Source organism: Myotis nattereri, assembly GCF_964212035.1.
Source record: "Myotis nattereri genome assembly, chromosome: 12".
NCBI classification, from domain to species: domain Eukaryota; kingdom Metazoa; phylum Chordata; class Mammalia; order Chiroptera; family Vespertilionidae; genus Myotis; species Myotis nattereri.
Genome location: NC_138087.1, coordinates 25,149,691 through 25,165,396, shown reverse-complemented (window position 1 = coordinate 25,165,396; position 15,706 = coordinate 25,149,691). Strand labels below are relative to the sequence as shown.

Here is a 15,706-nt window from a genome sequence, read left to right as displayed (position 1 = left end):
GGGGTGTCCTGTGTGCGACCTGACCCCGGAGCGGCACCCCAATCCCCGGATCGGCCCTGCTGTGTGCACGACCCGGGGTGGCACCCCAACCCCCGGATTGGCCCTGCCATCTGCTCGACCTGGGGAGGCGGGGCAGGCACCGAGGGATCAGGCCTGCCATCTGCCACCCAGGGAGCGGGCCTAAGCCAGAAGGTGGCTATCTTCTGAGGGGTCCCAGACTGTGAGAGGGCACAAGTGGGGCTGAGGGACACCCCCCACTCCTCCCCCGCCAGTGCACAAATTTTAAAAGCGTAATATGCTAATCGACCGAACAGTGGGACAACCGGTCGCTATAACGTGCATTGACCATCAAGAGGCAGACATTCAAGGCAGGAGCTGCCCCCTGATGGTCAGTACACTCCCACAGGGGGAGCACCGCTCAGCCAAAAGCCTGGCTTACAGCTGGCAAGCCCAGCAACAGTGGCGGGAGGCTCTCCCACCTCCGCTGTAGGCGGGCAGTAAGGAGCGAGGGGTCCCAGACTGCGAGAGCCCCGGACTGCAAGAGGGATGTCTGACTGCCGGCTTAGGCTGGATCCCTGATCGGGCCTAAGCCAGCAGGCGGACATCCCCTGAGTGGTCCCAGACTTTGAGAGGGCGCAGGCCGAGCCAAAGAACTGCCCCCCTGCCCAATGCACGAATCTCATGCACTGGGCCTCTAGTAAATTCATATCAGAATCTGCCTCTCTATTGCTTTTCTGCCTCCCTGTCTTTTACCTTTAAAAAATATAATAACTCATTGAGGTAATTACTGTTTGTCAGATACTGTGCAGTGCATTTGCAAGGTGTATCTTCCATCTACCTAAACAAATAGAGATCTTGTTCTTTTCTACCATCCTATAAGCGGAATATCTCTATCTAATAACATGAAAATCTAAGAAGGAAAGAAATCAGATACCAAAATAAGAGCAGTTTTCCACTTCTCAGAAGCAAAAGGCGTTTGAGACTTGAACTACAGCTTAGACTAGATGGTTGGGCACTTTGGTATTTCATCCCCACTGCATGATCCATGCTAGTAGTTAATATGATAATTTTTGGACCATGATACCAATAAAAATACATACCCACAATAAAAAGAACGCATATAATAATTGTGTCACTCAACTGCTTTTGTTAAAAATTGGCTTCTGAAACAAATTCTTCTGTCATATAAATGCTGAAGATATGCATGATGTTTAGATCCCACTGGGGACTACTTTTTCGTTTTCCTTACTCTTCTCTAAGTCTTCACTAATCTATCAGATGTCACAATTTAATAAAAACATTAACTATACCAAAGTGGGGCTCCTGGGTCCACTTAGGAAAATGCAATGAAGATTTGGACCTACCTTTCAAGATCTGAAAGTGCTGATCACACTGTGGCAGAAGTCTGCAAAATCACTGTTTTTCAGAAGAATATTAAGAGTAGTTGAACAGTTAACTTTTCCCCATTCCAAAATTAAGGACAGGGGTATAACTGAGATAATGCCTAAACTGCTGTGTGCTTCAATGTGGATAAAGCAAGGGACCTGTGCCCATGAAAGGGAAATGCATTACCTGTTCCAGATCACTCTACTCGAGTGGTGAACGACTAGTTTTATAAGGGATATGCTAAACTTCCAAATAAAAAAGTGGTTGTAAAGACACATCTAAACTTACCTGACAAGCACACGGTAGCATAGGAGGGATTCAGAACAGCAAATACTTCAAAGCATTCTGGGCTTTTAGACCCATACTGAAAACAATGTATCAATTCCTATAATGGGCTTCTCCTCTGTGCCACAAACATCCTTCCTGTCTCACCTCTTATTCTAAGGACATCAGCCAACTTCCCCCTCTGTAGCTAATTACCATCTGACCCTGAGTTCCCCTTGTGTGTCTCACACACGTCAGGAGAGTGGGAGGTTAATGCTCAGAGCACCAAACGAGAATGAGAATCAATGGTTAAATATCTCCCCCTTTTATTTCGTAGGAGTCATATTCATGAGGTGTCCTAGACAACCCCAGTGAGGATGAGCACTCATTAGCAATAGTACTGGTCGCCTCCATAATTCACCTTTGTGATGGTTTCCCCGGTCCGTCACTCCTACTCTGGGAACTACCCAAACAAAGTACCTTCATGCAAGTCATTGTCTCAGGATCTGTTTTCAGGAGGACCTAAGTTAAGTCAGCTCCCCCAAAGATCCTAAAATGTTAAGTAAAATTACAAAAAATCTGATTCTATCAAATTGAAGAGATTAGCTACTGACATAATTCACAAGAAAAAGGAAAAGATCCTATCTAATAAAGACAGAATATGCAAATGGCCATCACACCATCACAATGATGGTGGCGCCCAGTCCCCTCAGCCTTGCCGGAGTCCCCCAGTGCTTTTAGCCCTGCCAGGGGTGGCAGGCCCGCGGTGTGCCCGGGCCAAACCTGCCTTCAGCCTCCCAGCCGCCCAGGGCCGCCTGAGGCTCAGGTAACCAGGGCCGGCCGAGGCTTGCGCTGCCGGCAGTGGCAGCAGCAGAGGTGTGATGGGAGCATCACCTTCCCCTGATGGCCGGGTCGTCTCCCACCCCTGAGGGCTCCTGGACTGTAAGCAGGCTGGGCTGAGGGACCCCCCCTCTACTGCATGAATTTTCATGCACCGGACCTCTAGTAAATAAAAGGAAAGTAGGAAAGAGCAAGAAGGCTAGATCTTTCCATCCAAAAGAACAGGAAGTTCACAGAGAAGCCATACTCAGAAAAATCCTGAAGGGTAGGTACAATGTGTAGCCCTTTACTTTTAAATCCAGGGTTTCTATTTGACAGAGAGTCAAACCATACCCCAGAGCTTCTCCTGTGCTTTGGTCCCATGCATCACTCCCAGCTAGAAACAGGACATGGAGCCTCATGCTGTCCTCTCAGCTCTTTGAAACGTGCTTCCTATCATACCTTAGAAACGGGCTCTCGTAAGCAAACAGAGCAGTCAGCCCACTGCTAGTCACCTCTTTAACCAAAGGAGTCCTGTCCCTCCGTATGCCTCGCTCCAGTCAACAGGTCCCCTGTTTTCAATACTGGTTATACAGCACTGTCCTGCAAGGCTTCCAGGAAACAGACCCAAACTCCACCAGATCTCTCTGCATAGTTCAACAACTGAAAATCAGAAGAAAGCCAAGTGTAACAGTAAAAAATGTATCCTTATAAATACTGTGAGGTTGTTAAGGAAACTCTGAACAAATCATTCATAGGTGATTGGTCTGACTTCTTTTACTGGTTCCTGATTTACAAATTCACAGAAATAATACATATTCTGCTAATAGCCAGGGATGTTGCTATGGCATCATAGGTCATCACAGTTGAAAGTGAGACCTGAGGCACTTCTATGACTATGAGACAAAAATCTTTAAAATAGTATATCCAAATATCTGTGTTTTCCTTTGGAAATGTTTACCATCGGTGTAAACCAGTAATGAAAACAATATCTAACTGTTGAGGGCAAAATGAAATCACAATTAAAATTTTACTATACACATTCATAACTTCTCTGAGTATAATCCTAAAAGGGCACTGCTCTAAGTCCATTCTCTAGGTGAAATGAAGTAGGAGCAAGAAATACCAGTCATCATGCACCATTCATAAACGTACATCAGGAGAGAATTACCTGTGACATATTTCTGCAATTCCTTAAGTTATTGGACACCACTGCCAAATCCTGTTATAGAATAAATGAATGTTATGGCATACTTAAGCAACCTAAGACCTAGATCAATATATTGCGTACCTTTAATTTAATTTCCCCAAAACAAAATGTTTGTTTTTGGATATGAAGGAACCAACTTCATGGAGTCAGGGGAATGGGAATGAGGAATTAGGCAAGAGTACATAAGAGCAAAAAACACCAAGCAGAAGTTCTGAATCAAATATTAAATAATGAACCTGTCAAATTTCTTTTGCACTAGGATTGTTTCTTTTTTTTTAAGTGTCGCTTCCTTCTACACTCTGACAAAAGATAACGAATGTTCCTTGCATGTGTTAGATATGAACTTACATGACTAACAGGTATAAACAAAATTCCTTTGCACATCAAAGGGAAAAAAAACTATTTAAGAAATTCCTGATGGCTTCATTTATAAGTAAATTTTTCTCTTTATTTGAGACCCACTAGCACGACAGAGGAGAGCTAGAAGACAGCAGGTACCTCTCATAATGAACTATGCAGTTTTGAGAAAATAATATCTGAAGGCAATTCTTTCTTCTGGGGTCAGCAAATGAGTGGTTCAAAAAGAATAAACTATCCTGAGATTACAAAAAACAAACAGACAAACAAAAAAACTACCACACAACTGGAGGGGATGAAGAGGATCATTCTTACATTCTTGCTAATTAAAATTTCCAGTTCTTATGGTCCTCTATATACACAGATCCCTGTCGAGAAAAGCCTACAGGATCAGGCCTGTACCAAGAAAAAGTATCCCATCATCACATTAATGGTATTATTACTTCATAATGCTCACCAGCCAGGTTTACATAGAAGAGATTAAATAACAAGATAATCTTATAAACAATGCTCATTTCATCAGTGTACCAAATAAGTCTGATTTATATCAGTGACTGCTCTTCTAATTAATTTATGCATCCACTTGCGTTAATTTACACAGACAGACACCTACACTGGGATAGGGATAGCTATTTTTTTATAAAGTCGTGAACTTTGAGACGGGTTCATGTTTAGACTTCCCAATGCTGCTGTTTTAGTTCCCCTACACTTCAAAAATAAAGTGACTGTTAAAATACCTTACATTAAAGTTGAAGCATGCAGAAAGAAAATATTTTATCAAACTCGATACCTATCTCCCCCTGCCAACATTTATATGTTTAATTTTAGTTGGTACAGCTGTACTCAAGCTCACAACCAGATCTGACCATTCCAAGGTTATGAACTTACTCTTCTTACCAATATTCCCCCCTCAAAGCCTTTTGGATAAGTTCATCTCATTACAGCACAAATCTCAAATGCCTGTATTTGTTTTCATGCAATTTCTAATGACTTAGGGCCAGGGGTAGGGGAGAGACTCCAAATTTTTTAAAAAATCATTTCTACTAACAACTGGGAGTTTTTAAAAGTACACTCCACGATGTTGGTTTACAATAGCAAGTACTACCCGACAACAGTTTTAAATGGAAAAACTCCATAGAGGGAGGAAAATTCAGCTCTTCCCAATTCCTTAACCAGAAAGATAAAAACTAAATACAGGACCACTCATAATAAGCTATCAGTGACATCACCATAATGCCAGCACTCTCTGAAAACCTGTAAAGAATAACAACACAAAGGAATTTCCTGGTGTCGGAATTATTCCAGTTTAATCATTTTACAACTTCCACGGATAGCTTCAGTGTGGGGTGAGGATGTCTGTTTACTTATTTAATCAGGCAAATAAAAATGTTTTTACTTGCATTTGCTAGAAAACTTTTATGTATTATTTGATCAATGTTTACTTGTAGGGCCTTAATACAATAACAGATGTCAGCCACAATATCTGTTTTTGATTATAAACTAGAGGGCAGAGACCCTATCTCTTCAGCTCACTTTTTATAGGACGCAAACAGAGTACCATACCCAAAAAGGCACTTAAAGATGGTTTTTATGTTAACAATGATTTCAAGGCGCTTGGTCTGCTTCTAGGCTCCATCAAACTCCACTGGCATGTACTGAACATTAAAGAGTAACACTTTTATATTCTAGGGTAATTTCATTCTTCAGATGTCAGTAATGACACTTCTCTTTTGAAACAGATTATTTAGATGGGACTGTTTGCCGTTCTTAATGTTAAACAATTAGCTTTTGTCCAACACCTAAATTCTATGAAAAAAGAAAGCCAGGCCCAAACATTCCATTTCTTAGCATCAAGCTCCAACATTTCCTACATTGGGCAAGAGGATCTGCTGTTTCCATGAGGGAACCTGTTAAGACCACTACTGTGGTACCTAAAAATGTAGCCCCTTTGCATTCTTTATTTATGTCCACTACGATCATACAGAACAAAGGACTCACTGAGTTAAATAATTTTCTGTGACAAGAAGAAAATTTGAACACTGTTATATATTTATAAACTCTAAAGGAATAAAAACCACTAAAAAATATCTTAAGTGCTTTGACACCTCAGAAATGAAGTCTTTTAAAATTTCTGGGCCTCAGTTTCCAAATCTGTACAATTCAGACATCAGATTATAAAACATCAGATATTTTCTAGGTTTAAATTTTAAAACTATATGGGGAAAAAAAATACTGAGTCTAAAGAAAAGCCTAGTGAATTCTTACAAGTTGGGATTGCATTAAATGACCGAACAAAAGATTTTTTCTTTATTTTGTGGGTGGAGATATAGGTGGACTATGTGCTCTCAATGTAAATTATTGTATTATTATGACTAATAAATTAGTCATAATGTATTCGTTATGACTAACTCCAACAAAATTTTCAAATAGAGCATTGCTATTCTTATCAACATAAAAACGTGGATTCATATGTAGTAAGATATACATTGTGTGTATATACAAAACTCCATATACATGCACACACTCCCACACAAACACATAATTCTATTCAAGCCAAGAATTAAAATTCTTGTTTTCCACTTTTCTTTCTCATTCTATAAAGCCCCTAGGGCTTAGGAACTTAAAGTAAAAATAAGCATCTTATTCAATATTTCTTATGTTAATACCGACAGCTCCAAACATGAACAGCTTATGCTAAATTGGTCATCTCAAATCTAAGTAACATTCTCTTATAGAAACAGTGGTATTGGGAGAGAAAGCAGGATACAGTTAAATTCTCAAGCCATTCAACCACGGTTTTCTAATCCATAAGGTGACTGAAATGTAGAACTCAAGATATAGACTCTAGTAAATTAATGCTACTTAAGCAGACAGAGTAATGGTAGCACTAACATAATACAAAAGGACCTGAAAATATGTAGGACCTTTCCACAGGTCACCAAATATGTTTAATGGGAGGGGGGATCTTAAGTTTATGAAACTACTTTTTATTTGTAAGCATTTGCTGAGATAATTGCAACTTCAAGCAACTATTTAGGGTATTATCATTGTCTTGTTTTGAGAAACAAATAAATGCGCTACAGAATGCAGTGATTTCTTCCAAGTAAAGGAAAAATAAACATCAACATAGGTATCTTGTTGAAAATTTTCTATGTTCACCTTGGATTCCTTATCCTTGGGGGATTACAAAACTATTTCAAGGTAAATAATATTTAAGTAGTCAAGATTTATTAAACTTTCAGGAAAAATTTCTTCCGAAGTTTTATCTGCTTAATCAACAGAAGCTAGTTAAATACATTTATATAATAACAGCAATGCATTCACCATCAGTTATATGCTAGGCACAGTGCCTTATACCCACACGTTATAGCCTTCAATCCCTCCAATGATGCCAAGAAGAAAGACCTGAAGAATTCAAGTCTTCCTATCCCATTTCATTAATTAAAATAAAATGCAAAGATCAAAACACACAGGGAGCAATGTCCTAATTACTGGTTTACTCTATTAGACTTCAAGCAAGTTTAAAGTCATGACACTCAAGTGCTTCCATTTAAATGGTTTCCTCCTAGATCAGGGTAAGAAGGATGCTAGTGACTTGGAGCCACAAACTTTTGGCTTTCATCAATAACAATTCCATTCAAGAGTCTAGGGATAGGATTAGTGGGCATTCTGAATTTCTTTTAAAAAAATTAAAACAATTAAGGTTCATTCACATTCATTAGAAAAATCCACCAATGGTCACAAAAGTTTATGTAAAAATGCACTCTAAATTTTATAAGTTTATCATCTAAGTAACTGTAGAAATTAATCTTTTAAATAGTAACAGGAAAACGAAAACTATAAATGAGCCTCGCCAGTGTGGCTCGGTGGCTGAGCATCAACCTATGAACCAAGAGGTCACGATTCAATTCCTAGTCAGGGCACATGCCCAGGTTGTGGGCTCCATCCCCAGTGAGGGGCATGCAGGAGGCAGTCAATCAATCATTCTCTCTCATCATTGGTGTTTCTATCTCTCCCTCTCCCTGACGCTCTGAAATAAATAAAAATATATTTAAAACCTAAAAGACTATAAATGAAAACAGAATTGCAGTTCATGTCTATGGAGGATGGAAAATGAAAACAGGTTGTAAAAAAAATGAATATAAAAGGCTAAAAAGAATAAGGCAAAGATAAAATAGAGAAGGCAAAGGAAAAGAAGAAAAAATAAAGGAAATACACAACAGGGAAAAGAGAAGGCCGTGAGGTAGACAGGGGACTGACCAAGAGACTGAGATAAGGTTGGTAGTAAAACGGCCCCTCTCCAAGGCCTGCCCAGTTCTGGACCATTGCCTCTATCTGACAGAGCGATTACCTCTCCCGTGGTTTTAAAAAATGCTTTCCGTAACTAAACAGTCTCATTTTATTTTTCAAATTCTCATGTTTATTTTTTAATAAAAGTTCAACTTTGAAAATGTTGCTTATGTGTAAAAGGAATGACTTATTTTAGAAATGTACTTTGGAACCTATACCCCATTGCTCAGTTTAGTGCTCAAAACCTCAGAGATGTCCCGACATTCCAAACATGACAGTCTTTCCTTTGTCAAGAAATGAGGCCTGCCTCTTTCCACAGTGCCTGAAAATTACATTGGAAACCACTCTTCCCCGATTGTGCAGAGCCTTAAAAATATGTCCATTTGCTCGAGTAGTAATCTACCACCAAAAATTGTTGTTTTTATTCGCAAGAAAACAACATAGATGTGTCCAAGGTGTCAGAAGCTCTCAAACAAAAGGACATCCAAAGTGGGGCATCAGAGAGAAACTGTCCTCCAACCTGGGGTGCGTATGCAGAGCAATGACACCAAATATTATACTCAAGCCCAGGTTCTACCTTGTGGTAAGCTGTGCACCCATTCAGCCTGGCTTCGCAGGCTAAGAACCCCACCCACCCCGCCTTCATCTGATGGCTTACTACTTTCTACCCATCCACCTACATCCTCTCCGTGCTCGAATAAACCACTGATCCTCGCTATATAAGCCCTCAATACCTTATTTCATATAATGCTTTCATATAAAAATTAATTAAATAATGTACCACTTTCAATATATTGATCCTACAAACTGTAACTCTGTGAAGTGGTTCAACACGATGTCATCACCACACGGCAACTTGTTTCATTTACAGGATCTGTTTCACTTCGACTCATGAGCTAATATAATTCAATTTTTTTTTTAACTGCACACAGGCTGCTAGACACATGTGCATGGCAAATGGAATCTGAACTTAGCTTAACAGCCTCATTTATTCCTGATGGTTTAAATTATTTCATCACAATTAATGACACCCCCTCAGCTTCCTGTGCAGCACTGCCAGATGTTCAGAGACCACAAAGCCACTCTCTTCTTTGACGGCTGGTGACAAGTCGTCCTCTGAAGGACGTTCCCTAGGTGCGCGGGCCGGATGACACCTCCACTGCAGAGCCCCGCTCTGCCTCCCAGAGTAACCATGCTGAGGAAAAGGCAGGAAGGCAGGAGAAACCAGCGAATGCATTAATGAGGGCAAATTATGTGAAGTGATCTAAACTCAGAGGAACTTGGCTCCCGCCACAGGAGTTCCTAACCTTGTTGTTTTATGAAAGAACTCTTCACCTCCACCTTCCCAGCCACTGGCATCCACGAAGGTGCCGGGCATGGCGTCAGTCCTCGGGGAATGCCAAAGGACGAGAAAAATACAAACCTCTTTCACAGGCCTCCTTTCGGATTTCGGCGAATTTTGTTTTGGGGATGTCGTTTAAACTTACCACAATAATCTTAATCATCGTTGTGTTTTTAATAGTGAACAGTTTGCCACTGTCTACGTCTTCAACTACAATTTTTCTCTAATGTTCAACAGACACTTCCAGTAGCGAACCATTTACCACACATGGCCAAAATGTTGTGTAACAGTTTTACCCCTTTTTCTTTGTTAAGCTTTCCTGAAGTAGCGTATAATTGATATACAAAAAACAAACAAACAAACAAAAAAAAACACAATGCACACATTCATGTACACATCTTGATGAGTCTCATTTACCTCTTTTTCTTGGGCTCAGTAGGATTTATTCTTTTCAGGGGCTGTTGGCTTTTTGTTTTTGTGCCTGTTAGGTTTTGTTTGTTGCTGTCTGTCTAATTTTTTAAGCACATACTAACAAACAGACTTCACACTTTTGCTTTTTTGATTCTAATATGGGTAAAGCCATTTATTTCTTTCCTCAAGAACAAAAATTTTTTCCCCTCAGTTTAGAAATTAAGAAATAGTTATCTTGTATTTGTCATTTGAATTTCACACACCCACACACAAAATTCCCACAATCACAAGTAGCTGAGAGGGTATCAGAAACAGTAAACACACTAGCACTTTTACAGTAAGAATCCAATACTACAGCTCTAATTTGGAAAACATTTCCATCAACTAGCGAACATGTGGCAGACATTTTATGGATTATTTTTTAAATGTTAAAAAAAAAACGCTGATCTTATTCAGGGAATAAGGGGCCTTTTAGTTTGCCAAAAAGTGTAATAGGAAAACTGAAGGGCCACCTGTGTCAGCCCACCCTATAGTATGAACATAAGCTATAAGAGCATTTTGGAAAATATTTTTTAAACTGAGATGAGAAAAAAATCAATATCACTACAGATTCCAAGCAGATGCAGAAGGCTTCTGTGCATGGTAGTGATTATGTGTGTGGCCTGCACAGGCTAATTTCAGATGCCTCCAAAGCTCCATGGACTTTCTCTCTCATAAGCTATTTGGGATTAAAACTAGGACCTCATCCATTTCAACTCTGACAATGGACACAAACACAAGGTAAGCTAATCAAGCCAAACAAGTTGAATGTTCCCCCTCACAGATGGCTCTTTTAATCTTCAATGACTACTGAATTTTACCAGACATGCTACACTTAATATTTTGACAGTTGTTTATTAAAATTACTTTCCTAGGAAGTCCTATGAAACCAACAGTCTAGTTTTTATCAGAACAGAGGTATCAGAGCGAAATGGTATTGATAGCATACTTGCAGCAAGCAGACAACAATAGGAAACTCTTAGCACTCCCAGAGTTGCATCAAATTTTCCATGGGCCAAAACTAAAATGAAATACTCAATTACTGAGAGGTAGATAAGTAAAATAAACAACTAATTTCATGTAGTGGAGTTGGGAGGGAATCATATGGACCTCATTCTGTTGTCTCCAAACACTTTATCGAAGGGGGAAAAGGAGCTGAATAAACTTTAAACTCTCATGGAGGGATGTATTGCTTGTGTGTCCCTGGCAGATGTGGAAAGGAGATGAAATGGGCAAGGGAGAATCAAATATCCCATCGCTGCAGGTTTGCTGAGGGAAAGAGCACTGCAAAGATCTCACATCTGGCAATCATTTGTCAAGAGCTGGAAAGAGAACGGCAGGAAACTTTCTGGCTCTTGGAGAAGATGAAAAGACAAAAACCATGTGTCACACACACACATACGCACGCGCGCGCGCACACACACACACACACACACACACTCGCGCTCACACACTCGGCAATCGTACAATGACTACTACACTTATTCCCCACCCCTCTCCTTACCCTCGCTAAATTTAATGATCTTCAGATATACTCCACTCCATGGTAAAAAACATGCAGTCACTTGACTTGTTAAAGCTGCAGTCTATGTACATTTTCAAATAAACCCCAGGGCTGATGTTAGAAAATCAAAATCAGTCAAGCATGGACCGCCTGGTACTTTGGGCAGGAATCCTTGTGGTTTCGTCAATAAACAGAATCTGAATGAAAGACACCACAGTAACTAGACAGTAACGTTTTGAACAGTTCTTAACCTGAAGGGGGGCTGGGGAAGGCGGGTGCACTGGCGACCATGGACAGAAGTCTACCAGTGCATTTACATCACTCACTCTACCTGTGACACAACTGTGTGTAGCACAAGCTCATCTGTTATTTCTAACACACACTCAAAAATACCAGTGAACTTATATTTGAGGGATGTTGTGAATGAATTTGGAGAGGAAACTGTTTTTTGGTTTTTTAAAAAATTAATATACCTATTTAAGAGGGTGGGAAGAGGAAACCTCAGATTCCGTTTAATGCACAGTAGTGATAACAATATAAAAAATTTGCTAGCTTTATTATGAATTCATAAAAATGACCAGTTTTGCATCAGTAGGTTTAAATAAAAAGTTTTCAGGGCACCCTGTACACAATTAGTTAACTTCTCCAAAATCACAGGAATTTAAATCTGCTCATGGTGATCTATAGACTTCAATGGGCAGCTTTTAGTCCACCCTTATGCTGCGTTTAACTAGCAGCAGCAGCCAAGCTCGTCCCTGTGATTCCATGAGTGAATGCTGCAGGTTGTTTAATAACCTGGCAAATTCACAGTAGCTTGTCAAATTATTACAGGAACAGTGTCATCACTAAACAAGCCTGATCACGGTTAATTACAATGCAGACTAGAGAGCAGCCACAATTGTTCATTAATTACAGGAAGCACCTCATTTAAATTTTATGGAAATTTACACTTGCACCCCGGTATGTCTGGAAAAAAAAGTGATCCTTCACGCATTCACAGAAGAAAGGAGTCTGTGGCTTATGAAACACCACAGTAAATTGTGTCTCATCTAATACAGAAATATTGGTTCATTATTTACTCTAATTTTCTAAGCACTTTAGTGGTGAAAAATATCAAGTCAAATACCACATCTTGAATTTCCCAACCAAGAAAGGAAATGTGCTGTGCCTACTGTAACAACTCAATACCTGAGGAGGCACAGTTAGACTAAAAAAGTAACTTTTCTCTGATTAAAAATAAAAGTTACCAGCAATTAAGGGAATCTAAACTAGAATAACCATTGCCTATAAAGCACTTATATAAGAACACAATTTTTATATATCATCATCTACTAGACATCAGTTTACCTTCCCAGCTGAAGAAAGTAGTTTTATACCTACTTCAAAAGCCACTGAAGAAAATTAACAAAGTTAGATAATGAATCAAAATCTTGATTTCCAGCTACTTTTCTAAATCAAGTCTATTAACACCAAAAAAAAAAAAAGAAGAAGAAGAAGAACAGATGTCCTTGCAAAAGTCAAGTCAGGTTATGATCATTCCAAACCAAAGGTATATTAATGAAAGAGTGTCAGGGATCTTGGGATTAAGAAACAATAACTTTGGTAAGCCATCTGACATTTTAGAGATAAAAGGAAAGGGTTAAAGGGAATACCTTAATCAACAAAGAAAAAAAAATAAAAGGAAGCAGGAAAGGACTCCACCAGTCATGAAAACTCATGTCAGCTAAATATAAAAGTAGACCAGATATGGGTGCTATGTGTCTAAATGAAAATCCTTTTTAGGAAAAGATATAAACACACATTGCTCCTAAATTGAGGTGCCACAGGGTTATTCTCAGAATCGAGGTGACATCGCGAATCCTCTGGTGGTTATGGTGTCTGGCCCTGAGGGAGAGCCTGAGATCCGAGTGGGAAAATAAATGACTCTGATGACCCTGGCAAGTCCTAGAGTGAGTCCCATGGAGTGTAGAGTTGGACTAAAATATAAGAAATGGCTCATTCTGTAAGGGAAGGGGGGAAAACCAAACACCAGAATACATTCCATGGCAAGAATGAAAGGACTGTAAGCTAAAAACTACTCCTGGAATTGTTAGCTGGTGAAGAAGATATTAGGGGTGGAGTTTGTTATGACTGACATAATATGGATATATACTAGATAGTATTACAATGTATGGAAGCCATATTAAAAAATGAAGAGAAAAACAAGAGAAGGAGACAGTTCGAGTGAGTCCCAGTTAATTCACCAATTCACTGTAGTTGACTATCTTTTGACAGGTTCTACCTTTCCACTCAGTCTGCCAAAATAGTGTTGCAAGAGGAGGAATCCAATAAACTGAGCACTTTCATTTCTTTGCCCAGGAGTTCAGTTGTCTTCGCAAGGCCCATGCTGAACTGTCAACTCCACAATTTGTTTCACTACCTACAACGAGTTTCACTTAAACTTATAAATACACATTTCCTCCCTTGGTATGTATGTCATCATAATGAGCTGCATTGGTCTCTTTCAGTTTTACTTCACACAGTCACATCTGCAAAACCCATTGCTCTTTGCACCATAACTCAGGGTTCAAAAACAAATGATCCAACAGCCACCCATGACAGATCATTCCAGGTGATACGTTTGAGGACCATCAATTGTCCTACCCAAAGAGGTCAAGGATCAGACTATTCTCCATCAAAAGTCTTCCATCACTTTGCATTGACGTGTCACACACAAGCTGTTAACTTTCTAAAACTGGGAAATGTACGCTCATGTCTCATATGTGTCACACCTGCTTTTCTGTTGTATCATAGCCATGCACCACCCAGGCAGTACCAGCTTGTGGCACTGAAGAGCTCAGGTGGTCTTCCTAGTCCAAGAGCAGGTGTGGAAGTGATGGTGTACCCTTCAGTACCATAAAAACCGAAACCTCCTCCAACCACCCCTTCTACCTTCACTCCCACTGTGAAGAAGTAATGTTTAAAACTATTCTCTTTTCTCATGTGGGTTATCTCAATCAGTAATACGTTTTAAAACTGAACTCACAATGCTCATCCCGTAAGTCTGAAAATTTTAGAAAATGATGCCAAATGGAGGTCCTAAAAAATACTATGAGTTGGCTTATGCTAGGGATTGGCATCCCTGTTGAAACCTCAGCCTTGTATCACTGGCACACACATTTCTTACATATTTAAAGGTACATGGAAGTGGAGACATTACTTAGGCCAAGACATCATGTTTATATTTTTAATTTGCAACATACCAGACTGCTTTGACTATCTCAAGACCAAACAAAAGGAACTGAATTCCAAGTCAATACTTTCACACACAAAAATGTACTTTGCTAATAATCTTACTATTCTACCAGAGGCCCTACCTCCCAATCCATGAAGAAGGAAGACAGCTATTATTGAGTCCTATTTCTCGAAGACAGTGGAATGGCTTCCATTCTCCTGGGCTGGGAGACCATAATGCAGGAAGCAGGCCTTGCTCACCAGGTATCCCCAGTCCTTAGCGCAGTGCTTAGCACATGACTATGATGATTTAAGAAGATGGGAGCTAATATTCCCGGAGTGCCTGTTGCGTGCCAGGCCCTAGGTTAACTGCTAGGTATACATTGGAACATTTAATCCTCATAATCACCTTGTGTGGTAGATCTCCATGTCACACATGAGAAAGCTAAAGCTCAGTTAAGCTGAGTGACTTGCCAAAGGTCTCACAGCAAGCAGCTTGCATCACCGGGGCAGCCAGCCTTCAGAAACCACGGTCTTATCCACTGCAGTATGTACTACTTCTTGGATTAACAAATAAATGATCTCCAGTTACAGACAACTTATCCTGAAAAGGACATTTTGCTGCATATATGCTACACTGATCCCTCTTCTACACTTGTCTCAATGGTTGTCCGTCCGTCTCCTGATGTCACAAATACATCTGTGTGGCCTTTGGGGGCCACTGTTTCTGTCACGCCACCCCCAACTGATAAAACAGTAAGACTCCAACCTGGACTTCCAGCCTCTGGTCTGGCTCCTCCAGGTTTGGGCAGAAGTCTGCACCCAGCACTCTGCCAGCACATGCCACTGGAACCTGGGGGAATATGGCGGA

General features: G+C 40.1%; 1 protein-coding gene across 4 annotated transcripts in view; it reads right to left on the bottom strand.

The window, feature by feature from the left end:
• BNC2 (basonuclin zinc finger protein 2) overlaps positions 1–15,706 on the bottom strand; it is a gene marked incomplete at its 5' end in the record, with an annotated part of 427,294 nt that overhangs the window by 237,871 nt on the left and 173,717 nt on the right. For 2 of the 4 annotated variants that reach the window (XM_081103987.1, XM_081103989.1), the window contains one exon: positions 15,605–15,688. The exons of the other annotated variants lie outside the window; for them this stretch is intronic. In XM_081103987.1, the coding sequence (XP_080960113.1) occupies positions 15,605–15,688 (84 nt within the window). The remainder of the gene's footprint in view (positions 1–15,604; positions 15,689–15,706) is intronic. 4 annotated transcript variants of the gene reach the window in all.